Here is a 27,290-nt window from a genome sequence, read left to right on the forward strand (position 1 = left end):
ATACCTTTTTTTCCTGAAGTTCTATAACAATCATATTTGTGGATGGAAAACATCCTGTGAGTCACTTCAGAGGATACAGAATCATGACGTTAGTGATTCTCCTCCCTTCAATTCTCAGCTAGGGCCAACCAGTCAGCATTCAGTAAAACAAAATCATGGAGGCTACAATACATACTGAACTACAGCTCCATCTGCTGGAGGCTTTGTGTAGTCCAAGTTTCAACGTCGTGCCCTGGCCTACTCCCATTTGATTATATTATTAAAATGGTTTGATGTCAGCACATTCCTCTGCACTTCATTTATGTACTCTTGTATGATATTGACTAAAACGACAGCAACTTTCTTCTGTTTTTTATTATTCTTCCGTTTGTATTTTGTTCATTCTCAAGGTTGAACAATTTGAATGTATTCAGCACAAAGGCGTCCCACACACATTTTAGAAAGTATGTATTTAGAGCATGTGTTGCCACGTATGCTTCAAACTGGAGGTGGAACAGTTGCTTTTGATTTTGATCAAAGTGCCTCAGGTGTATGTTGAGACCAGTGCTTCATTTTGGTAGGAAAGAGTGTGAAGTTGCAGTCTTTTTTGCAAGAAATAAATATAAGGAAATGAAAAGTGATGTGGAATACAAACCTAATTATCCACAGGCTAATTTAAGGTTTTAGATTAAATATAATATGGAAATCCAGTGTATACCATACCATATTTTAGTCAAGGCCACTGCAGTCAAAATGAATATGATTTCAATACTTATGATAAGTTGTATTTGGTAGTATAGCTTTGTTCTGGAAACAAAAGTATGTATGAAGCCTCAGGTAGGGAGAACAAACCTCCCTGACCTTGGGCCTTCATGGAACATGAGGAAGGGAGAGCAGCAGCTGAGAGACCCCAGCACAGATCAGCTGAAGTGCTGGATTGTAGGGGAGTTTGTCTTCGTGACCTGCCTGAAGTATCGCTACGCTCACTTCTTTGATTTCAAACTCGTCCTGTTTACCACATGTTGCAGGTAAGAAAGCCACGGGACACATAGGCTGTGTAAGAAATGTACCACCTTTATTATCCAATCCATATTTCCCCATTCAGAACGCAATACAAAGCCAAAGCCATTTATATAAACAGAGAGTCCAAGCTCCAAAAATATTAAACAATAACTGTCAGTTTAAGACAAAAAAGAGAAAAAGATTTTGTCTCAGTATTAAAAACATTTTGCATTCAACACACAGTAGCATATCATCAGCAAAGAGGGAAGCTTTGTGTACATCAATCATGACAGAAGACTGTATTTAAAAAAACAACACTCCAGTCACACATGAAATATCAGTATCATACGTACACCTCACGTTAAGTCTCATTCATGTAGTTTTCACTTGTTGCATATAAAACATTGCATCAAACGTATGGCTCGCTCAATCACACACAAACACAGACACACACAGACATATATATTACTAAATACAAGAGGATGAAAAATAAACAAGACTTATTTGAATGTTAGATACCTGACATGTTAATTTAATAATGATGCATTAATCAGGAGGGAGTGTGTGAGGTACAGTGGAGGGTATATGTGGCTTATGAAATTAAATGAATACAGGTGTCACAGGTTTAATGCTAAGAGTTGTTAGCTTCACAGGTGATGATAATGTGGGGAAAGTGAAAGTTGAAGAAGTCTGTCCAGTTGTTTCTCTGGAAAAGTTGATTTGACAAGAATTTAACGAAAAACAAAACTGATGGGAGATACTTATTATATGTATCCTCAACTACAAACGTGTTCTAACCTTCATCAACATTAGAGAACGTGAACCATAGCATTAATAGAGTACAACGTAAAACCATCACAGGTGACGAGATTGTCCGACCATGTGAACGAGGTTAGTTTTATCAGGTTAGGAGCAGCTACAAGTGGAGGAACCGAGGGAATATCAGGAATGTGTGTGGTGTCCTGTTAGTAAAATGAGCTGGGCTATCAGAAATACACTAAGAGTTTCTTATGATGAGTGACAATGACACACAGCTGCCTGAAGGCTCAAGACTTGAGAGTCAGTCCTCCTAATTCAAAAATCCAATTGAAGGCAAATTTTGTGTAGATTATTTCAAACTATCAGCTTTTAGGTTATGAAATTTGTGGTTTTATTTATCTGAGACAATTATTAGAGTTTTGTACAAGGGCGATGTACACTTAGATGTCGCTTTGGACATGTCACAATATCAAAATTCATATAAAAATAAAAACCTGGTCAATTATGTCTTTCCGGAGCTGAATTACAAAGAGTTTTTAAAAACAGGTTCACATGAGAACACATTGATTTAGGATTTAATCATTTTTGGGCCTTTCTTCAGGGGATTTATTTTCTCTTCAGTAAAAAAAGCCAGAAAAGTAATTTAGAACAAGGCATAAACACACAACTATCATTCAGAGCACTGTCACAGAACAATTAAATAAAATATTTGTTTGGTTGATTGGATTTTGTGATTTATCATCACAGCGTTTTCAATCAGAAGAAGCAAACGTTGACAAACAGGATCTTTGACTGTGTAAAGTGGATCTATTTATTTTATACAACAGCTGGGTATAAAAAGAGAAAACACCCAAATGCTTTTACCATTTCATCAAACCGATCAATCCCTTATCTGCTCCAACATTTAGCCCCTCAATGCAACAGAAAAGTCCACTTAACATTGATTAGTATCATATCCTGTCATTGACTTTCATTCTTTGTAAATCAAGCGAAAACATAGAATCAACTTCACTTGTGGTTTCTAGAAATGAGTCATTGTGATATAAATGAGAACCTGTTTGAGACACAATTTTGACTAAAATCTGTGCGCTACACTTTTTCCATTGTCACATAAATGATTGACAAGATTTAAGTAAGGAGATTTCCATGCTGCCTTGTTGATTTATTTCCAAGTGCTGCTTTGCAAAGCTCAGTTCTAGTATAAGGCTGATAGGTATCCATCATCTGTGCTTTGACAGCTGTTAACAGTAGAGGCAATTCATGTGATGCTTTCATTTTTTTTTTTTTTTTGCAAAGTACAAGGTACGTGTTCTGCAGGTTTCAATAACTTGGAGGGAATGACTATGCAAATACACACAAGTATTAACATCGAGTCTTTTTAAATAATGTAAACATATACATCTTATTTGAGGTCAGAGCATCGATCCTCTTCATATCTATCTATATTTTTTAAAAAGAGCAAATATTACTGGAGCATCGTCCGGATGTTCTTCGGCGTGGACTCGTCATTCAGGTGTTTTGTGGTGAATCTGAATGGACACAATAAAAAAGAATTTATTAGTATGTCACTAGCATGCTCTGTACGGCAGCTTACCCAGAGGGAATGTAACCTACTTGAGGGCATTGAGGAGGCCTTCTACGTTGTCTGCTGGCTGGTCCTTCAGGACCTTTATGCAGCCTTTCATCTGAGAGGACATGAACAGATTTAGAATGAGAGCACAAAAAATCAAGAGCTGCAGCAAAATATACATCTGTGGTCTGCTGTTACATTATTTGTACAACTTAAACCAGATGAGTGTTTCCCAGACTACTTGACTATCAAGACATCAACATCATTGTAGACTAGCAGTTCATCTGTGGTTGGAGTGCACGGTGCAGTAGTAGTGTGTCTACTGCAGATGTGCAGCAGGGGGTGCTGTTGTTGGTGGAAATAGCTGATTAGTCACAAGCCTAGTCATCAGTGAGATGCAGTCCTCTTCTCTGTTTCATACAGTGTTTCAGATATTGATCTATTTGTGACTGCCAGCCACAGTATTGACACTAATATTGATTATGCTATATTTTACTTTTTAAAGTAAAGACTACTTTTAGGGAATGGTTGACAACTTCTAAAATGTGAAAGTCCTGGTGTTGGTGTCTTACGTCTATCTTGGAGGACTTGTTGAAGGCACCGTTGGGGTGGACATGGTCGTAAAGAATGATGACCCCGACCATGACCCTCATGCAAAACAAGAGCGTGTCCTCGCTGCTGAAGCGACTCGAATATTCTCTAGAAACACCGAAAGAGAGAGAAACACACAGGATCAGAAAAGATGGAGATTACATGGTGAGGAGACTGAACTGAGAGACAATGATTTCTTTGAAATAATCTACACAGGCAATTCATTATTTACTGGAATGCACTTTGATGAAGACATATGCGCATACTGTACACTGAGCTTTGTCTTTGAATGCCACTACTACTACTGCTACTTGTTCACACAACAATTTGTGTGTGTGTCTGTGTGTGTCTGTGTGTGTCAAAGCATTGTAACTCACGGTGTCTCCAGCATGACTTTACAGACACTGGCCATGGTGCTGAGACAGTCTGTCGTATTTTCCAGTGGAAGCGTCTTGTTCTACAGAAAACACACAGTGGGCACATTATTACACAACCTTATAAAACTATACAAGTTTTTTAAAGTCTTCATCCTCTGAAAGTGTGAATCAGGGTGAATGTGAGTAAAATAATTGTTTTCAGTCAGATCAGGTGTCACCAAGATTTCTCTATGCTCTGTATATTGCTTTTCTTTATATATGAAATTTGCGACAGGCTGATATACATGCAACTGAATTCTAAGTGCGACATCTTTGCAGTAACAATGATAACTGATGGAGTTCTCACCTCTGTCACAAAGTTTGTGGTTGCGTTGCTGAGTGTTTTCAGCATGGGTGTGGCCTCAGCGTAAAACAGAGACATCCTGTTGGCCATCTCGTTGTTCACTTCATTCTCAATGTCCAACTTCAGGTGCAGAAACAAAGAACAAAGATGAAGTGTTGGTTTTTAATCCAGACTTGTTTTTCATCTACTGAGAAGAGACAGCATCCCTACACTGCTGGAAAAGTAGTAGTATTATCTTTATCTTTTTTTTTTAAACAATAACTTTCTAACAGTGGCAACAACAATGTGGTGAGTTTGGTCTATTTCTGGATTTTGTACAAGACACATGAAAACACAATTAACAGTTACATTATGTCATGAGGGAGCACTGCATATATAATGTCAAACCCTGCTGTTACACAAGTATAAATATGTGAAGTTAAAATCCCCAGGAAAAAGACGGCAGTCACCACAGAACAAGAGAATGCAGATCTGAGCTATGAATAATTTCTAGAGAACTCACATTCATGTTGTTTATTCTGTTTCGACTGATTGTTCTTCTGTAGTAGCTGAAGTCGTTCTGGATGGCAGGAATTCTCATCTGAAGGAAAACAATACGACATTTAGCCCAAAACTGTGAAACGTATTGTTTCATACAAGTGTGCTGAACGTGTTCTGTGACCAAGACTGTGGCCCTGTTCAGACCTGGTATCAACTCCTGAGATCCAATTACAGTTTAGACCTGATATTGAAATGTGTTCTGAATGAGTCTCCTGTTAACAGTTGTGATCAGATCTCACTTTCCCACACTATATGCAAATAAAAATTATTTGTTTAAACTTCATGATCAAAAACCATGACGATGTTCTTTTTAGCCAGTCTGAGTTTACAAGACAATAGATATGTTGAAGTATTTATTAATAGTGTGAGAAGGGAGAAAACAGAGCCAGGAGGGACTGTGCAAAACAGCAGCAGCAGCAACAACATAGAGCTGAAGTAACATTTGAATAACTATGGGGGAAAAAGAGAAAGTCTTTAAGTTTAAATTTTGTGGAGGTGGCCACAGATAAATCGATATACCTGAAAACTTTTGTGATTCATTATGCAACTTAAGCAGGTCAGAGGATGTCAGCAGAGGGGGCGTTCCATAATTTTGCATGGGACACATTTACGTTCCCACATTGAAAAGAATGTGGCCGCGTGTATCACAAACCACCTCTAAACGTGGTCTAAGTTATCGGATCTCAAATGTGTATTTTATACATCTTGGGCGTGTTCACTCCTGAACTGTGAGCTGTGAACAGATCACTCAGGGAGGATGTTGATTCTTGGTCTGAAAGATATGTGTGTGTGTGTGTGTGTGTGTGTGTGTGTGTCTTTTCGGCAGACCTTGAGCTCATCGAAGCGCAGAGTGAAATGGAGGATCTCTGCAAACTGTTTGGCCAAGGCCTGCTCCCTCTCCAGGTGCTGAGTGGGCGTGAAGGGCGAACTCGTCAGCGACTCCAAAAGACTCTGTAGAGCCTCCTCTGCAGACAGACACACATTATCTCAATACATTAACATGCAAAGAGTGTGAGGTGTGTCATTTAATGAGTAAAAAATATGTTTATACTTATTAATGGGGAATTATAAACCCAACAAAAAAAAGAAATGATGACACCACCACTTAAAATACAGAAAGGTGAGACAAGACATTTTGCTTTGTGCTGTGAACTTACCTAATCTAAGAGAGAAACTGTAGAACTTCTTGAGTTTGATGACCAGGGGGCAGACAGAGTTCCACGCTCGCTCCTGCAGCATGAAGTCGTTAGGGTTTTGAATTGCCTTGACAAGAGAAGCAGGAGGACCAAGTTAGAAAACAGCCATGATTGATGCCATAATGATCAACATGAAGCAACAGGTGCCCCACCTTGTATGCTGTGGAAAGGCTTTATGTAAACTAAGCCCTGATACATTACTAGGACTAACAAACAACTAACAAAGACAGACAATATGGTTTGTCAGGACTTCTTCAGTAGGATAATAACCCAAACAGAGGAAATAAACCAGACGGTGTCTTCACATGAAGGAAAGCAGATCAGTCTCCAATGGATATTTTGCAAAACCAACTTTTTCCTCTGTGTTTAAGCCTCTGGTCCACATGCATAAGTCATTAGAACTGAGCTTTTTTGCAAACACCTTCCAAAGTGCAGATCTTCAGATAAAGTAAAGTTGTTTATGAACATGTCAAAGGGGACGTTTGGAAACGATGACACCACAGTTTACTTGCACATGCCCAGCATTTCTTTGTGTAATGAGCATGAGCCAGAAAAAAACAACAGAAATGGCCACTATATATTAGTTTCTCTATTTGATTAGCACGGCCGCATCAAGTTTGCAGCTAAATTTAACTTCACTGCATCATATTACTGGCATTCACAGTCATCCTCGCCCAATATTACTTGGACCCTGGCCTTTGTCTCTGGTATTTGACACAGTGTTGACCTGCTGGTCCAGCATGCTTATTTAGGCATTTGTAGTCATTTTTGTGAATTCTTGTAGACGGAGCTATTTTTTTATTTTTTATTTTTAAAGGAAGGTAGTGTGGATGGAGTTTTTTTTCTGAAATGAAGGGGAAAAAGACTTTTTAAAAATATCCTCAGTAGCGTAAACAAGGCCTTATACCTCATGCAGCCAGTTTGGGATGAATTGGAAAGGAGGCGAAAGCAAAGCAAACTAGTGTGTATCACATTTGTAGAACATGCCGTGTACAGTGTTTGTGCTTCGGAGCGCCGTGGTGTTCTTGTTTGCATGCTCCTTACATCTCTGATCTCCTGGCCGGCTCCTTTATACGACTGCAGGCCCGTCAGGATGTTCTCTGAGTCCTGGAGGACCGAGTTCACCTGGTTCCACACGTCTCGCTCTCCTTCTGTCGGCTGTGCATCTAACAAACAAACATACACACGTGAATACACACATATATGCTGAGAAAAAAACATTCACCATCACAACAATTACCTAAGCTAATAGCCATCTGACAATTCAAAGCTATTAAATGTTGCCTTTTCACATCAAGAATTCGATTCTGACTGATTTGTAACTGTACAAATTAAACTTAAACTTCCATTTATTTTTGCTTTTCTTATCTAACTTTGTATTGCAGAATCGCACATTCAATTTCATTGATGTGAAATGGCTTTAATTAGAGTTGTAATGTTTAATACTGATGAAACACTCACTGGGGAAAACACAGGCTTGTGTGCTGAATGTTTATGCCAATAAAAGATAACCCAGAAGTTGTGTTCAAACCCTTCTGAAAAGCTATAATTTAGAAGATGAGTAAGAAAGAGAAGAACAAAAACATTCAGCACAATGAACCGTGTGTATGTGGGTCAAATCTAAAACCACAGCTTCACTTGAGTCAACATTTTCTGCTTGTGGCACATACAGTGTCGTTAGTATATCCACATACGTGTCCATCGACAGTCAGCCCCCAACATTTGCTGCCTTGAGCTCAGTGATGCTTTTAATTAGAAATACAAAAACTCAAATTTTATGCATGTGCTAAAAATACGATGAAAACTACACTGATGATCCTGGAACCTTTATAGGAACCAGATCTCTGTAAGTAAATACACTAGCGCTGGATGCATTTTCTGCATCTTGCTTTAAAAGAACCTGTTTCTTGTCAACATACGAGAAGTTTATTTGAATAATTTTGAGAGTATTACAAGGCAGCAAGATTTGGAAGCTGACAACCAAAGAACAAGTAATAAGATATTCAGTGTATATTGAAAAATATAACATGTTCTTTTACTGCTTTCAGTTGTAAACAGTACAGTACAAATGTGTAAGTGCTTAAATATTCTAAAGTGTGATTTACTCCAGAGCATGATGCTGCGAGCTCTTATAGAGACACGGAGCGGCAGAGGAGCCTTGATTAAGAGCCAGGCAAAAAACTGACAGATGTTTTAAAAGTGTGAAGCAATGGTCCTGTTTTTTTTTTACTGCATAAGAATGATTAAATCAATTTTCTTTTTCTTATCTACCATACTTTGCTATGCCTGCAAGTTTTTATTGCAGCAAGAATACAATAAACATCAATTATTTGCAAGGGTCCGCAGACCCTTCTCTCCCTGAATAATAAGAATGTGTTGTCAGCTCGGCCTGCTTCAGTCATTGGGAAACTTTTGTGTGTGAGCTATTGTGACCTCCATAAGCATTTTAAGGTGTCTGCAGGCAGAGTACAGGCTCTGGCTGTCATGACCACAGAGAGTCAAAACTCTGCAACAACAGCTCTAAATATAGAGCATCACTGACATTAAAACTCAGCGTATGGGATCTGTTTTGCATTTCAAAACCTTTCCACACCCATCATTTCCTCTTTGCTGAATAAACAAAGCCTGAGGTTGGCTACATTGTGAGTGCGGCTGAGGTGCCATAGCGGAGGCGTGTTGTGATTTTCTTTCCCCTTTCTGTGGGAGGTTTTAGAAAAAGACCATAGCAGATTTTTTGCTGCATTTTAAAAATGAGTTTAATTGTCTATTATCTGTGTAACAGAGTAGTTTTCATCTTCAGTTATGATAAATGTGTTCAGCATTCATATATTGAACTAATACTGATTATGTCATTAATTGGTAACTACACCTAACATACCTGTGCAGGAGGTGAAACAAGGCTAAAAATAAAACACTGTGTAAGATGACCTGATCTCTAATATGTTAGTATTTACATCATGCCACATACATATGCATCAGATTTGCCCTATTTTAAGTGGACATAAAGGGTCATACATGCAGACAAGTTAGTATAAACAGACAGCAAAGGTCAAGGGTCAGCTCCATTCTTCATCTTGGCATACAGAGAATAGATTTTTAAGCCGCACTGAAATCAATCATGAATTATAATAACAGCCTTTAGAGGCAGCATTAGAAATTCAAAGGAGAAAGGTTGACAATTAAATAGCTGAATAGGCTGACCCCTGACCCCTCAGAGCAGCCAACGAGAGCTTAAAGGAAAAATGAATTTAGGGATACAGAGGGGTTGGCCTAGCAGAAGGACAAGCATAAGCTGTTCTCACTTTCAAAGTCAAGGAAAAAGTTTGGCCCCTGTTCAAGCTCTGTGCAAGTGAGCACATTTAACAGATTCCCCATTTGGTTTCTGCAAGAGAGAAAAAAAGAAAGAAAGAGAAAAGAAGAAAAGTATGTGTGATGTTAAGAAGTCATCAAAAAAAGTTATGCGAACAGAGATGGGAGATGAAAGCTGAAACAGCGAGAGGTCATTACTGAGTGGAAGAAAAAAAAAAGGGGGAAAGGCCAAGGAGAAGAGACGGGAGCATAAGCAGAGTCTGTCACAGCTTCTTCACCAGGAGCAGAGACCTGCTAAAAGAGAGGAAAATGCTGAGCCGGACACAACCCCCCCTCCCCATATCTATCTCTTCATCCATCTTTTCTCCCTTTGTTCCACTCCTCGGCCAGACTTACTTTCAAAGTCCAGGAAAAAGTGTGGATAGTTCTCTATATCCCTTGTTAGGACTTTAAGCAGGTTACCCATCCCAGCAAACCTGATGGTTGAAATACAATGGTAAAAACAGGAGACACAAAATAAGTACATTTTACACAGAATACATTTATGTGAAGCTAACATTTTACATGACACAAGTTCAAATGAATTGAAAATGTATGTAAAATATGATTCGTACCAGACAGATATTGTTTCACACACACACCGGATCAAATTATGACCCTGCCTCAATGGAATGGAGCATGGACAGGAAACTCATTATGTGCTTTTAAAACTTTTTTCGAAATGCAAGCAAGAATGAAATTATTTTGTCTGACCAACAACTCAAATATATTGAGCTTGCTATAAGGAAACAAACCCCGGCATGCATGCACATTAGAGAGGCTGACACAAAAGGATTCAATGTGTTTTTACAATATTGCTTTGAGATTAAAGGTCCCACACCTTTTCCTTATTTGTCATCTGAAATTGCTGCACATTTTAAAAATAAATGCAAATTTACAGACTCAGAAACTTTTGTTTGTCATGAAGACTTTGCGTCTGTCAAAGGCGTTCCAGTTGATTCCTGTTTGAGATCAGTTTGATCATATAAGTTTGTTTTCTTCTCTTTAATATGCAGCCTCTGTGCTAGTAGCGAATGAACCTGGACTATTGACATCCTGAAATAGACCAGGAAGCAATTTAGATAATTGCAGCTTGATAAACATCAAATTCTCCTTGGGATTGGATGGATCGACCTGATGTTTTCTTTTTTTAAGAAGTGAAAGGAGTACGAAATCATCTTTACTGCTCAACCGAAATTTATATCTCCTACTTCGAATTTTTGTAACTGGATAACAAAAAGACTTGGACTCAGTGTGCAATACTTCTAAGCATGATGATTATCATTGGATGACAAACTAAAAAACTAAAGCAATACAGACTTATTACAAAATTAAATTTTTTTGTTGATTGTTGTTCTGTTGATCGACTTATTGACTAATCCTGTGAAGTCAGTTCTCTTCAGTCAATTGCATCATCTTTATATGAAAAGCTCACTTAATTTAATACACATAAAAATGGATGGTATTTCTGATCGATAATGGTTTGTGTGTGTATTGATCAGAATGTGTGTGTACTGTGTACTGTGTACTAGAGGAAGTCACACTGTGCAGCTATTTGTATGTTTCCTCACCAGTAAAGAGGCAGAAATAGCCAAATATCCTCCTGCTCTCACTGAACGTAACCCCTGAGGTTCTGAACCAGCTCCTCTGCTCTTTTGGATTCTCACTAAATGTGATCAAACACAGGGAGGGAGTCATAAATAGCAGTAAAACTATAAAAAGTTTTTATTGGAGGCAGAAGGTAGGTGGCAATTTCCTGGTGAAAAGTCTACCTCACCAGCCTTGGAGGGTGGTCACAAACTCTGTAATTACAGCAGGCCTCAAACTTACAATAGATATAAAACCGTGATTATGGTAAAAAGAAAGAATGTTGCAGTATGGCAGGGTTGTGCAAGTGGAAAGAGTGTGACCGTATATTCGTGACAGGTGGAAAACAAAACTTGTGTAGTTGAAGACTCATACTGTACAGAGAAACTATTAGATCACACAGTCTTATCTTCTCACACACAGAGATCCAACTTCTCCTTCACTTACAACATGGTGTGAAGAGAAAACAAAAGAGTCACTGTGCTGCAGCGTGCACATGACACTCACACTGCATTTCTCTGCACAGCTTCCAGCAAGCTGGCAACTATTTTCTCTTACAGTATTCATTCCTCATCTTGCACTCATTAATTTAGATGTACGTGACAAACTAGATGAACTAGTCTGATCCTGCACGAACAGCTTTGAGTCTGGAGAATCTCTAAACCATAGCATGTCTATGATTATCATGAGGCGAGTCAGTTTAGCTTTAAAAAAGTAATCCACAAGGGGGCAGTGCTGGTTTATTTTTACATTTCACTAACAAGGATTCAAGTTGCAGTATAATGGTGGCATGTTGGTACATGTGCTGCAGCAGTTGAATTTTATCCAAGAAGAATCCTAACCTGCAGCCACAACACGTTCCTCACTTTTATCTGCAGCCAAACTACAGATACACTACCCGCAGCCACAGTTCTCCCTGAATGCCAGGTCTGTCAGAGACCAAGACCAGACAGCTTCTCAGTCACGTCCTACGATGGTTCTGGTTCTAATCGGCCACAGACAAAAGTACAATAACAAAAATAATTCTAAATAAATGATAATTAACTTTAAATATTAAAGAATATTTAGCTCTTGTTTTAGTGTGCCCTTTCATTCATGACATTTTCCCAAATTTTTTTTATATATAATTGAAAATCTCATGATTTTTAAGCAATACAAACATATGAATCTCATGTACTCTGTTATCATTCATTTTGTCATTTCCTAATGAGAGGAGATTTATAACACTGAATCATGGCCCTATGGGTGTGTGTGTGTGTAGTTGTGTGTGTGTTCCACCTATTACTCATGTTGCAGGGATTGGCCTTCCTTACAGGGTAAATCATGGAATTATCAGGTTAAGTCGTGTTTTAGGGTATAACTATATTAGTGCTTCTGTTCACTGAGAAAACAATGATTCAGAGCAAGATGTCAGTTACATCTGTCTCCACGTCCATTAAAGAGTAGGCAATAAATTGTGTTTACAGATTTTGTTATAGAGAGAGGGATAGAAAACAAAGACAAACTCTGTGTAAAAACTAATTTGCAAATAATCTGACATAACCTCAGGCAAGTTAAAAGTCCAGTAGCGTAAGATTTAGGTGAAAGGGATCAATTGGCAGAAGTTGAATATAGAATAATTATAGTGATGTTTTCACCAGTGTGTTTCGTCTTAATTGAACAAATTGTTGTTTTCTCTACCCTAGAATGAGTCCTTTATATTTGAAAAACTTTATATTTAGATCGGGAGTGGGTCCTCTCTATGGAGGCTGCCATGTTTTTTACAGTAGCCCAGACTGGACAAACTAAACACCTTTTGAGTTTTTATGACAACTGAATGTTGCCACAGGTTCTGCTTCATGTTTGGAATGGGAGGGTGAGGTGAGGGGTGTTCAGCTGCAACTTCACCACTAAATTCTACACACTGAACCTTTAAGACATCTGAAAGTGTATGCAAATTCAACTCTCCTCTGCCTGTTGAGCAGGACGACATTAAAAGGGACAATACCCCATAAAAACAAACAGTTAGGGTGTGTCTGAATACAGTAACACAAACTGCTCTCATCATCTCCATCATGCTATGTTGCCATTACAACCTTTTAGGGTAGCAGTGGCTAAAGACTGAAGGTGGATTATTAAATATATTGACTTTACACTGTAATCTCAACACTCAATGCTTTCATCACAACACACATTTTCACTTTCATAGCAGGGAAAGTCCAGACATCTCTAGGAATAGAGATTTCTGTAAAACGTTCATATCCACCTAGTTTCACAGACTCATGAAATGCCCTGACACGAGAGACGTTCATTTAAATCTCAATTCCAGACGGAAGGAAAAATCATGCAGGGACTTTTCGTGTCCGCTCGGTTCCTCTTTCACAACCACGTATCAATATTGCTGCACTGAAAGTGGAAACTTGGACTTTCCTCTTTCCCATAGCATTTACCACCAGCTGACATGGCTTACAGTGAATTGAAATAGCACATTAAGGATAGCATATAGGGAGGGAATATTTCTGTGAAGAATGTGCTGTGGGTGCAACTGAAACCATTAAAGAAGTAAATATTGGAGTCAAAATGTATTTCCCTATGAGCTATTTATGAGAAGTTCCCATTTAAAAAATTAGGAAAGAAAAAAGAAGTTAGATTGAGATGTCTACTCAAAAAGAAACTCTTTTGAGATCTATGATTTCAACAATGTTTCAAATCTCTAGTTGTCCGAATGGCTTTAAAGCCAAAGTCAAAGATTTGTGTAACTGGGGAACTACGGGGAACTACTGTCAGTCAACTGCTGGTATTGATCAATGACCTGACTTTCCATTACACAAGTTGTTCTCAGTAAGAGTAAATCCCCCTGCAACCCCACTGTCCTCCTCTAACCTCAATTTAAACATACCTCCTTGCTTCAAGAAAAATGTGCCGGTGAAACCATGCAGCAGTCTCAAAGCTATCTGTGCTTTATAATTAAAGAAAACTCTATGCATTTAAAGCACCAAAGTTAGTGCCACGTTTAAATTGCTTTTCCCTGCTGCTGTCTGGGCGTCTGAAACTACCTCTGCTGTGGGAGAAATCATGCTCGGGGCAAAGAGACTGACCAAATGATTTCTGGAATCCTAAATGTAATTTGGCATATTGTTTTATAGCAAGGTTTAATATTTGTCTTTCATACAGAGAAAATACAATGATCAGATGTCAAAAGTATGTTAATATCTAGCATCTGTGTTTCTGCTATCTGTTTACCTACAACCCTGAACAGAAAAAAACCCAAATGATCTAATACCAGAAATGTCTTTCAGTGAGATCATGATCTATGGTGCACTTTTTAATGCCCCAATTAGTAAAACAGAAGCACATTTTTAAGAAAGTGGCGATGCAAGATGGCACACAAATCAAAGTGATTTCAATGATTAAAAATGACCTTTGCAAACGTTTGCTGAGTAAATAAATGAAGTCAACATGTTTGTTAGACCTCATTGTGTTTTGTTGAGAAACACTGAATGTAAACAGAGCTTTTGTTTGTGTGCAGGGAAACTCCACAGGGCACCTTTAACCAAAGACAATTCTTTCTTTGTTATGCTCATGGAACAACCTTTTCTTTTTTTTTCATTTGTAATCTTTCATTTGTCATGTTTGTCTCAAGAAAAGCTTTATTTCTAATTCACTGACTGCATATAAAGATGGACTACAGCCTTTCCAATGCCCCCTGGTGACAGGCTGCAGTGTAGGTCATAAACCCCACCTCCTCAATGTAAGCAGATGGGACATGGACAAAACAAAACATCTAAATACACACTATATACATTTTTCTAAAAGATAGTTTCAGTCTCCAGTTCTTATCACCCTGATGCAGACGTGGGACATGACTCAAGGAAGAACTTTATACATTTTGTTGTGGATCCAGATCACTTTCTTACACATAGCCAGCTATAAATATAATGGCGTGAAACCTTAAGAGTGACAACGGAGGCTGACTCATGATTGGTGAATTGTATGCTTCTACAGAACTCATCCTCAGATCGTTACTGTGCAGACTAAAATGCCAATACTGGTGCAAGATGGCAGCGTTTGTATTCAGGATATTTTGGCTTAATTTCTCGATAGACACTGCATTCATCTTTACACACAGTCTATGGTTTGAACTTGTTAACAGTCTGTGTTGTTCTGTATTATTGGTAGCAAAGACCTTTGAGCAGCAGCTGTAGTTAATGGACATTTAATGAACATTGCTTAAATGGACTGTCACTTTCCTGACACATTTATAATATTTCACGACTCAGATCATTGCTCTTTCCACCTTTGATAAGGGCAATGGAGCAGTGTGGTGTGGATATCTTAAAAGCATACATAAAAAGTAATAAAATAAAATAAAAAATTAAAAGAGAATCATTCCTCCTTCCTTAATCAGAGAAACACAAACTGTAATGTTCAATATTCCTCTTCCAGAGCCCTGAGAACAAACACTACAGCAGCCTGAAGAGAGAAAGTTTTGGGCTTAATTCAACAAGCTAATCTCTGCTGTAATCACATAAACCAAAGCATTTTTCCTGGGCTGATGTGACTCAGTGGCAGCTTAGAGTGCGGTCTTATACAAACATGACTAAACTAGCTTCATTTTTTTCTTTTCCGAGGAGTGTGGGTGCGTGTGTCTCCTGTACCTTGGTGGCGAACCTCTGCTTTCTGTCTATATCATCCGCTTTCTCTTTTTCTCTGAAACAGAGGATAAAAAAAAGAAAGAATGTGTGTTAAAATCAATATTTGCATGTTTTAAAAACTGTGGTTTCTGCACATCACATTTGTCATAGTCAGACAATATATCGACTTTCCACACTAACCACCTTTTCTCCCAACATACAAGCAAACAACTACAAACCTCATCCCGTCTCAAAACATACCACTGAATAATTCAACAGTGAAATCTACACCCTTGTCTGTTATATCTCAAATAAAGCTGATTAAGCTGCTGTCTGTTGCATGTTCACTGGAGTATTAAATGTCTTGTGACAAGCTGTAGCTGCTAATGGTCGGTCAATGGAGTGTGCTGTACAGTAACTTCAGTAAGTGATAAAATACAATAAATAGAGGGCACTGTCATATTCTGTTAAAACCTAGGGTGGCACACATTCACTGTGGCATGTATTGTTCAGTGCAAGAAGAAAAGACCAACAGGATTATCTGAAGCTCTTTACTCAGATTAATGTCTTAAATGTGAAGCAATGATGTCAATAGTTTTATCAACAACAACAAAAAGCATCTAGATATTCTAGTAATGTATGTTTTCCGTTTGTGCTGTTATTTTGCACACACACACACACACACACACACTAATCTTTTACATAAAATCCAACAATTAGCACTCATCAACAGTCTCTTAGTTCATGGCGCCTATCCAAAATATCAAGCCTGAGATTTAAGGCTAAATCACACTCATACAGTTTGTATTCCTTCCAATATATAGTTCTAATCCTTCTGTGTTGACCCCCACCTCTCCTCTATGGAACCTGCACAGCAACAGAGCATGGAAAAAAAGAGAGGTGGGATGCTGTAAATGGATGGATGGATGGATGGATGGAGGCTCCAAAGGGACACTAGTCATTCTCCTTATAAGGGGATAGTAGTGTGTGGCAGCTCCCTGTGGTCAGACACATGAGCAGACTTTACCTCAACGTCACGCTAGAGACACACACTCACACACACTTCGTGTGTCCCTTCTGGAACACCCATTTGCCAAAACACCATGTGGATAGCACAGACTGAGCGCTGATGAGAACAGACACTTCACCATCACACCCACTTCACTCATTACACATCCAACTTCTCTCTCTCTCTCTCTCTGCGTCTACTTCTACTTCCACATTTGCTCTTTCTCTCCTTCCTTTCACTTCTCTGTTTCACTTTTCTGTCAAAAAGAGCTAGATTTTCTCAGTTTTTCCACCCACACTAATAGATGGCAACATGCAGTGTACTCATTTACACAGTAGCACTGAATATGATTAATCCAATTAGCCAGGAAGTCCATTTACAAAATCAGCAGTCATGCTTCCAGATTAAAAAAAAGCCATTAGCTATGCTGATAGAAAATCAATCCAGCCTATCACTTAGCCAGTATGTTAGTCTGGTGAGCCACCTACTAACCAAACGAGCCTCACATTTAACCAGGCAGTCGACAGATGAGTCAGTCAGTTTAGCAGTCACTCAGTAAATCTGTCAGTCATCCTGGCAGGTGGTGGAACAAGGGAGAGAGGAGGGAGACGCACGCAGACTCCTAAAAAACAAACATGTTTTTCAGGAAACATGGACTGAGAGGAAGAATGGAATTTTCCAGGGACCCCACAGGAACATGAAGAATAATAATACAGCTCCATTATGAGTTATTAAACAGTATGGTTAATTTCATCCTGACGTGTTGTTGAGGGCAGTGATGCATATGAACATCGGTTGAGGTTTTTTTAACAGTACATTTAGATTTCTATTTCGTTGATGTTGTAACTGATGCGAAAATTAGTGAGAAAAGTGAGACTGAGTGAAAACTCAAAACTTCAAGTGTTTTATGGATGTTGAGATACCAAAAGAGAAAAGGTTTCATTTCTGTTATATTATAATCTTTACCTCCACTATTTGGCCAGGGGGTTCATTGAGCATGTCATTTTTTCTAGAGTTTAAATTAGTGAGGCTAGGTAATTAACCATGATATAGGTGATATAGATTAACTTGTCACCAAAGTGATACTGAAACATAAAACTGAAATCAGACTTATTTTCTCAACTAGTTCCACACAGCGAGCAGGGCCTGTCCAGTTCCACGTGTCAGAGTGTCAGGTGATTCCCTGACTTAAACTGGGGTATTGCCCTTCAAAAGCACTCACACCCACCACCACAAAAACATCACCATCATGAACACATTAACTGTCACTTTCGCTCACAGCTGCACACCTCGCTTTTGAGGCCTAAAAGCTTTCTGTTTCCATCGACGTCCATTAAAATAGGGGAAGTGAATGAATTTGACAGAGTGGAACCTGGCGGGGACACGCACACACTCATCTATACAATTCGTTCTCGAATGGTTCACGGTTTGGAAAAGGGGAAGGTATGTGATGAAAGCTGCTGTCACTTCTGGTTGAACGCCTGGCAAGGAGGTTGCCAAAACCCACTGGGTAGACGTTGAGAGTGACAGACTGCAGGCGGGTGACAGAGATGAGAAGAAAATGTCAGAAAAAATCCTGAGAGAACTTTCAGATAAAAATATATCCATGAAAATAGTTGTGCAACTAAAATAGATCTAAAATCCTAAAGAAAGACAGCATCATCATCTCAATACTTCAGGGCTGCTGAAGGGAATGAATCATGAAAGTAAAACAGAACTGACTGAAGCAGAGTGAAACTGAGTTACAGACCTCTGTTAGTGACATGCAAGAAGGTACCGATCTCTTTGAGGTGTGTTAATGTTTGTGACATGGAAAAAACGCACACAACTGGACTTTGACAGGGGTGAGTGAACGTCCTCCTCTAATGGTCTGTAGCCACAGTTTACACTAGACGACAAAAGCCTCAATATCCCACAATTCACTGGGTTTAATGAACCGTGACAGTGAACATTCACGAGTTCCTCTTATCCTTCTCTCATATCAGCTGTGTTTTCACAGTGTGTTTACTCGGCCAACATTAGCTTCAAACCACTAAGTACTCAAGAAATCAGTGAGTACATATTACTATCAAATGCAAATCACTCCAACAGACCGATGTGTGCTTTTCTTACCAAAAGCATAAAACTACAGTATGTAAACATAATTTACCTTATGCTTCGAGTGTTGTTCTGTACGTGTAAGCTCCTGACATTAACTTGAAAATGTATTCATTCAAAACCCCGACAGCCAGGCAGCTTTTAATTGCCCCATAAACTATAATTACTTACCTGAGTAGCTGCGATTTGCAAATGGATGAGTCATAAACGTGAAAGGAAGAAACAATAGGCATGAGAGTTCATCTGTAATTAGGTCACTACTGAGTGAAAACACCTAATAGCATGCACTTCAGTAAACCACAGAAAGTCATGACAATGAACCACAAAAAAAACCCACTGGAAGTTTAAACAAATTGGAAATGCTGTTTGTAGTCCATCCCACATATTTCTACTACAGAAAGTTAATTAAAAAGAATATTTTCAGAGAAGGAATATCCTGTGTATTTTCACTTGCAGTAATGTGACACACAGTCAAGACTTTGTCAAGGCCAACAGTTGAAGTGACTTTGTCCCAACGACTGCACAAAGAAAACTAAATCCAAGAAAATAAAGTGTCAAAGCAGTCACATCAGACTGGAAGTACAATGCTTCTTTAAAAAGACAACCACACCGCGGATCTCCATAAACCAACCACTCAGGAAAGTAAACAGAAATAGTAGCATCAGAAGAAAAAAATCAACTTGTCTCTGATTTTAGAGACGAGGTGTCTGAAAACAGTTTGAATGGACACACATACGCAACAGGCTGCACCTGTGGCAGTGTGTGGGGATGGGCAGGGAGATGTGTCGCAGTTCTCTCTTAGCATATCGCGAACACATGTCAGTTTTTTTATTCCGTCGACTATTGTCCAGTGTATGGGCTTGATTTAAAAAATTTTTTTAAACAGAATGGACAACTAATTCATTTAAATGTGTTTAAGTCTTAAGCACTCCTATTCTATTGTGAATCTAATAAAGCAGTTCACAAATGGGCAGATCATTAGTTTGAACTTGCAAGATGAAAATATGTGTGATTTGTGTAACATGACCAAATCTTTTCAGTCAAACCAGCAGTTGCTGCTCCTTTATATCCTCCATAAACCTAATAGGAGGCCTTGGTACAAACCATGGTTAGCGTGACAGCTGTTGATGTTCACGATTGAACCTGTAAATCAATTATTTACATGAATGAGCGTCATCTCCACCACAGGAAAATGCACATGTCCAACATGGCTTCATGTCACGCAATGGGAGTTTGTGTGCAAATTTGTGTAAAAAGTTAGTGCAAGTCCCAGATGAGACCAAGTCCAGGTCACGCCTATCAACATGGAGATGAACTGTGTTTATGTGTGCATGTACCTACTATAGCAGAGGATGAAAAAAGGCTGTGAGTGTGTGTGTGTCTTTTGGGCCAGGCCAATCTCCCTGCGACAGACGCCCTCTAAGGGTTCAAATAAGGGTTAACCCTTAATGGAAGTTCAATGGGCTGGAAGACTGCAAATCTCCCATGAGTAACTGTGTGTGTGTGTGTGTGTGTGTGTGGTTTTTTTTTTTCTTCTATTCTGCATGGCAACAACTGATGAATGAATGATGAAATCATAACAGCCCAGTGAGCTCTGGGTTAAGGGATGTTAGGTGGTGTGGAGGGAGGACAGGGACATCGCCAAGCATTAAGATCCATTGACTTGACAGCATTGTATGACAACATGTGCCCCAACATTCACTTTATACAAATTTTTACAACATAGGTGGAGTACTCTTGGATTCACACTTCAACAGATTCACCATTGAAAAAGAAATGAATCAGTCTATTCACTGTGGCCCAAAAACCCAAACCAACTAAACTGATGCTGAAAGGGGCGGCAACTGTGTTACTTCCTTTTCAAACAGGTGAAGCTGCATAGTTTCATGTGTGTAATTGTTTTATCTAAGTTTGACTTCATTGTAGACAACATAGTTCCTCTTCACAAAATATTTCCGGTCTAGCTGCTCTTTCCTTTAATATTCCCGATCATAACCTGGGGGAAGCAACACTATATAATTGCTGTTATATACTTGTGACGTAGAAGCACAGAAAAGCAATCACACATGTAACAGGACATTTTTCTCCCTCCTTAAAGAAAACTCCAAGCAGGCTAAACCTGACCTGCAGTTTCTGGAATCTGGCTCCAGTTTAGTTCCTCACACACATTTTCTGCATCTTCAGCAAACAATTAACAAAAAATATTTTCAAAAGGTCAAATGAAATAAGAAAAATGAATATGCTTTCCTATTTCTTAATAAAACATTGAATATGGAACATGATGAAACAAGATCTGATCCTAAGTAGCACATTCCCTGACAGAGTAAAAGCCCACTGTGTGTGTCATGTTGAGGAACAAGGATCTGCCAGTGAAAAATAAATACATTTTCAAAAGGCATGTGGTGCTATTCAAACACAGTAAATCCAACACAGAGGAAAATGAACACCAGCCAAAAGCTTCTACACGTTGGCTGTGTCTGGGAGTTAATTTACCAGCCAAGGCCTCAGATATGGAAAACTTTTAATAACAATGTAGCTCAGTATCTTGGGAGAAATCACAATGATTATTGAATAAAGCACATAAAATATCCTGTAGCACATTATTATCAGGCCTTAAGCCTGGGTTTAAATTAAACGCTTGCTGCAATTCATTCATCAAGCAAACTGGGTTAAAGCTTTGGTGGAGATACAGTTTGAAAGCAACTAGCAATCACCGCCATTGACTTCCACAAGCTGAGAGGCCTGTCAATCAACCAATCATGTTAAATATGAATTGTTCCTCCTCCTCGGTCCAGGGCGTTCTCTGTTGTATGACTTATTAAACCAAATAATTACAGATTAATTACCAGATACAATCTAATCAGACGCTACATGGAATGGCAGAATGTTAATACAAAAGTGGCTGTTCCTCCCACAGAACATTGCCAGTGCGTCAGTGTGCTGCATATTAAGTTCTTAAGATCTAGGTCAGAGCAATAATGAAGCCCACAGGAGTATTTCCAGCTGCAGGTGCACGACCACACTTTGCAAAGATTTAGAGTGTGTTTAGTTCTATTTCAGTTTGTTTATATTTGAGAACCTCCTGTCTTTATTTTAGTATAAAGAATCATGGCTCATTAACTTCCATTTAGTGTTGGCTGTTTTCAAAATAAACTGAAAGAAATTGTATCTTTCACTTTCTCCAGTGTACCAAACAGACATTAAACTGTGACTCCACAACTGTGTTGTTTATGAAACTGTGTTATGTGTCTTTCTTCACATTATGTCCAGTTCTAATAGGAACTGAAATTCTAAATGAGGCCTGGGAATTTCCAAACGCAAATTTTCTTTTGTGGGTGTTTTAGGTCCAGACAACACTCATAGCTATCTGCATATGAATGCAAATACATTTTAAATCTTATATCTGATGCAAATCAGTCAATGTGTTTCACCTCTTTTACTCTTTAAGGGCTTTTTATCTGCAGCCAAACAAAGCCTTCTCAAATGTGATTGGTCAAACTACAAACTAAAACCAGAAGGCTTCCAGCCACAAAATGTCCATCGCCTACAGATTCTACATGTGAATATGCAGAAACTGTTTATAGAATAATGTTATTGGATGGTAAACTATATAAAAACAAGATAAACTGTTCAACCTCTTTAAAACACTGTACTAATCCAGTAGTTATGTTAAATCAATTCATTTCCTCTGAGAGGAACTTTTTATAAACCAAGAGAAACCAAAGTCAACACCAAAGACCCAAAATAACTTCTGTTGGGAAATCTCTAGGAAAATGACTGGTGAGCATAAATCAACTGGTGTCTCTTACCAACAGTGTGATCCGAACTGAACTACCCTCACAGTACAATAGACACACTTCTTCTATGGAGTGTTTCTGCTTTTCTGAAGCTACTTGCTCTCGTCGAGGAATATCAACATTAGTAGAATTTTTTAATGAAGTTACTGAATGTCTGAACAACTGTTTCCTTCACCAAAGCAAGTTTAGAGAAGAAACCATCAATACCCAACAGTGACCTTTGGCCTTTATGCTCCCTACACCTGCCTGCGTGTACAGTTGTATTGGTCTACTACAATCTTCACCTTATTTGCCTTATTTTTGCCTAACTTTTATTTATTTATTTACTGTCTTATTGTATTTGATGAAAATTTTTGTATTTTGATGTACATTTTTTTCAGCTGGTATTCCTGAAAGGACAGCATAAGAATTTAATTGCACAGGGGAACGTCTTTCTCCTGTGCATTTGACAATAAAAATCTTTGAATCTTTATTACATATTGGGACCTAAAACAGTAATGCAACATATAAAGAAGACTAGGTGCGTAGAAACACTGTAAAAAATGTCACACTAATGAAAGCCTGGCACTAACACAACAGGATTAAAGGCTCTATCATCTTGAGACCACTAAAGCTGTGTATGCACATATAACACTATTAGTGACTTTGAAGAAAAGTGGTCACCAAGTGGGAGGCTCTGCTCAAGATAAGCCCATTATGTGTAAGCCCTCAAAAAACAAGCTACATTAAAAACACACCAGTCTGCCACTTAAAACAAAATCAACATGATTGGCCTTGGCTTCCTGCATCCATTTTTTAAATCCTTCTGCTGTTTTGACTGGCCAAGAAAACAGGCCTTCAAATTGGGTTAGGGGAGCTGCGTCGCCCTCAGGCGCACTACGCTGGAGCAAATGTGACAGCAGGGCGTGTTGGGGGGGTTGAGCTCAGCTTGAGGGGACGTTGGCTGAGTTTTGCCCTAATATGGACACAGGCGGGGGGGCAGGATGGAAGGGGGGGCTGCTGGAAGGCAGGGCAGAGGGTGGGCTCGTTGGAGAAGGGGGAAACATACCCTGCACCACCACAATGGCAGCCTTACTTCCCTCTGCTGCATCACTGATGCCTCTTATCCTTTGACTTCGGTCAACTTCACACACCAGCAGAGGATTCAACCATTTTGGTTTAGTAACCGCTCTCTCAGCGCTTTACGCACAATGAAGAACTCTTAAGCAGTTAGGACCCGTACATGAAGCTCGGTTAAGTTTCAAGCACTCCTGACGCCCTCTCAAATGCTCCCACTCATAAACCAGGGATCACATATAACACAGACACACGAGTCAGTGACACTAAAGCACAGTGCTGAGTCTCCTCCTCTGCAGCAGTGCTCATCTCTGTTCAGCTGCTGGCTCTGCATGCCCTCTGGTTCAGTGAGATGGGCCAGCTGCCTAATTTTACACTTGCTCATTACAAACTCGCCACTATCCCTCCTCCACATCTGGCCTCTGGTGCAGTGAAGAGGCAGAGACTGTGATAATGGCAACAGAGACAAAAAGCTTACAGTGGTCAATTTTTTCTGCTAAGGGAGCCGAGGGGGTGGCGGTGGGATGGGGAGGGGGGTGCCCGTGGTAAACAACTCACAGAGATGTCTGTCGACGCTGAGGAAGAGAAAGTGGGATGGAGAGACTGCAAAGGCACATATGAGCAATGAAGAGAACAATAGAGGGAGGAGAAGAAATCAAGGCAAAACAGCAAGTAGGAAAGTAAAGGAGGGCGTTTGGTATTTGGAGAGGAGGAGGAGGCAGAGTGGCTGTCTGGCCATCGCTGCATAGAGTGGGACTCCAGGCGTAAAAATTCCTCCTACGTCTTTGCTCAATGCCACTTCTGTTCTGCCAGGCCCTGCATGTCAGCAGCACTGCAGATACAAAGGGAACCATGTCTGTGTGTGACCGACTTGTGTGAAACTAGTGTTAGCAAGTGTGTATGTGAGGGCATCAAGCCATCTCCACCACTACAGGCTCCTTCTCTGCTGGGTGTAGGTGTGGCAAGCTACACTCAATGAAATTATCATGACCGTGGCAGAAAGATTATTCTTAACAGTATAATCAAGAAGACAGATATGCTCCTGTCATGGACTGACTTACAAATGCCAACATCAACAAACAACCTGACTTATTGCCAGACACATTTGAAAAATGTATTCATATAAAAGGGCCAGGCAGCAAATAATTTTTTTTTTAACACTGGACTATGGTTGCCGTATCTGCACATTGATAGTTTAATTGGTCTGGCATTTAATTTATTGTACTGGATCAGGCTTACATTTAGACTACGTTATTAACTGAACAGTTTGTAATTTGGAGAAATACTGGTTGCTTTCTTGCTGAGACGATGGTCAGTTAATTTCACAGCTCCTTTCAGCAGCGGGTTACCTTAGCTTAGCATAAACAATGAACAATCTGCAGAGAAAATACTGCGAATGAGAAGAAACCACAGTAAAATGCAACAGGAAAGGATTTATTTTCCTGGACCGACAACAAAGCAGAACTGCTAAAAAAAGTTTCAACTATGTTTTGCATTCACAACTGTTGAGTCGTGACTGATAAAACTCAATCAGGAAGTGTATGCAGGTGACATAGTTTCCAGATGTCTCAGTTTCTGCCAGTCCAGACAATAAATCTTGAGTTTTCAAACTTAAGCAGGGCCAAAGTTCTCTGCTTTAGGTGTTTGAAAACTTGAGCAGTGAGTACTGTGGACGGCCGACGTAAACCTAACAGCAGTAATGAGCTTTAAAACTACAACAAAGTAGTGTGGATGTAGCTTAACTAAAGTTACTGTTCACAGCTGAGACCGGGATAGAGTGAGAGAGATGGTCTCGCACTAATTTGTGTAAAAACAGGCTGTAAAAACACAGGGAGTCAGTGGGGCACAGGGGTTTCCTTATGAAAACAAACCTATTTATGGCTTTCCATAAACGCCAGCTTGACTGTAAAGGCGCTTATCACTCACAATGGCCGAGCAGACGATGTTTGACCTTTACAGACCATGCAGGCCTTTGGTCTCTGTCACTAGACAAGTCTCTCAACCGAGGCCAAGATCAAGTGCACTCAGTTAGTCACGCTCCATAACTAGGCCAACTGTTTCTTTTCCCTCTTTCTGCTACTTTTCCCATTGTAACCTTTACTTTGAGTCTGCATGCTGTTACACATCTTAAATCCTTAAATGATAAGAGAAAACCTGGCTCTACAAACACACATCAGAGGAGACTGCAAACAGCAAAAACATGTATATGTCAACCTTTGCCAAATTGAGATTTGACTATTTAGAGAAACCACTAACCATTTATAATTTCAGAAACTGTTTTGTTCTATCTGCTGTTTTTAATATGTTTAGTATTTAGCCTGTCAGGAACAATAAACTGCTGTAAATCTGTAGATTCCTGCACCTGCTGAGATCAGTGAGTGTGCTGCTGGGTTGTACAAAGCCAGTCAGACAGAGGCCAAGATCCTTCTGCCAGCTGTGGACATGCAGAAAAAACAGGTGGAGTGGCAGAGCTCAGCAAAAACTAGCTCACTATTCTCTGTAAAGATTAAATTGTGACAGTAAACTCAGCTAGTGGTGCACATGGGGATGGTTTTTGTTTCTATCACAGCCCTTTTTTGTTTCCAACTGAATATTATTTCACACTCACTGATCTGGCAGCAGGATCGTGTGACTCGCAGTTTATTTCACTACATTAACCTAAAAGTGTGAATCACAGCAGAAGGGTGATGTTTGCCATTTGATAAATGTTAATCAACTTTGCCAAACTGAATAGGAAAATAGGATCATAACTTTGCAGAATGAATGTGATCAGTCAGTGACAAAAGGTCACATACAAAATGACAACATAATTAAATCTGAGGAGTTTTTATTTTTTTATTTGTAGTTTCTTAGCTTTCAATCCAGCTCAGCACTGTTACACATATTCCAAGGCTTTCCAATTTTCCAGTGGCCTAGAAAGTATGATGCTTTGGGCATTTGTGCATAAATAAACTGCAGAAGCAAAGATGCCCATTGTTGAAAGTAGTTTGCAGAAAATCGATAAGACAGATGGCGTGCATTTTAAATGACCCAGGGTACCACCACTCAGGTTTCAAACACAACACTTACTTTTCAGACATGAGGCAGCATTCCACCTCACAAGGTTAAATAAGGCCAAAGTCAGAGTTGAGCAAAGAGGAAGAAAAGAGGGAGGTAAAAAATGTGTCATCACAACAACAATCAAAACAGAATGAGAGTTAAGAAATATGGGAGGTAAATAAAGAAATACTGAAAAAGATGGAGGATTTGAAACTCCCTTCTTCATAATTATGAAACCTTAAATGTTTCCTGAGGAGAGCCTGTGTTTTTAAATAAGCAAACAACGACAAACCAAAGACAAAGTCATTGACAGTATATAAAACTGAGGGAAAATAACCATAAAAGAACAACACGAGCGAGGGCAAAGTGAAACTGCACAGACCCACA

The 27,290-nt window shown here is 39.3% G+C and overlaps 1 protein-coding gene across 5 annotated transcripts in view; it reads right to left on the reverse strand.

The window, feature by feature from the left end:
• Positions 1–1,033: 1,033 nt before the first annotated feature.
• The window catches only part of fam49a (family with sequence similarity 49 member A), a 31,731-nt gene continuing 5,474 nt past the window's right edge, over positions 1,034–27,290 (reverse strand). The window contains exons 2-13 of one of the 5 annotated variants that reach the window (XM_069515205.1): positions 15,930–15,981; positions 10,063–10,142; positions 9,660–9,739; positions 7,402–7,523; positions 6,319–6,424; positions 5,990–6,126; positions 5,124–5,201; positions 4,625–4,741; positions 4,279–4,358; positions 3,883–4,009; positions 3,355–3,425; positions 1,034–3,269 (exon numbers count right to left, since the gene is read on the reverse strand). In XM_069515205.1, the coding sequence (XP_069371306.1) occupies positions 3,206–3,269; positions 3,355–3,425; positions 3,883–4,009; positions 4,279–4,358; positions 4,625–4,741; positions 5,124–5,201; positions 5,990–6,126; positions 6,319–6,424; positions 7,402–7,523; positions 9,660–9,732 (975 nt within the window). In that variant the 5' untranslated portion in view covers positions 9,733–9,739; positions 10,063–10,142; positions 15,930–15,981 and the 3' untranslated portion in view covers positions 1,034–3,205. The remainder of the gene's footprint in view (positions 3,270–3,354; positions 3,426–3,882; positions 4,010–4,278; positions 4,359–4,624; positions 4,742–5,123; positions 5,202–5,989; positions 6,127–6,318; positions 6,425–7,401; positions 7,524–9,659; positions 9,740–10,062; positions 10,143–15,929; positions 15,982–27,290) is intronic. The other 4 variants (XM_020091902.2, XM_020091901.2, XM_069515207.1 and 1 more) reach the window with 4 other exon arrangements.

This window comes from Paralichthys olivaceus, chromosome 19 (genome assembly GCF_024713975.1).
Source record: "Paralichthys olivaceus isolate ysfri-2021 chromosome 19, ASM2471397v2, whole genome shotgun sequence".
NCBI lineage: Eukaryota > Metazoa > Chordata > Actinopteri > Pleuronectiformes > Paralichthyidae > Paralichthys > Paralichthys olivaceus.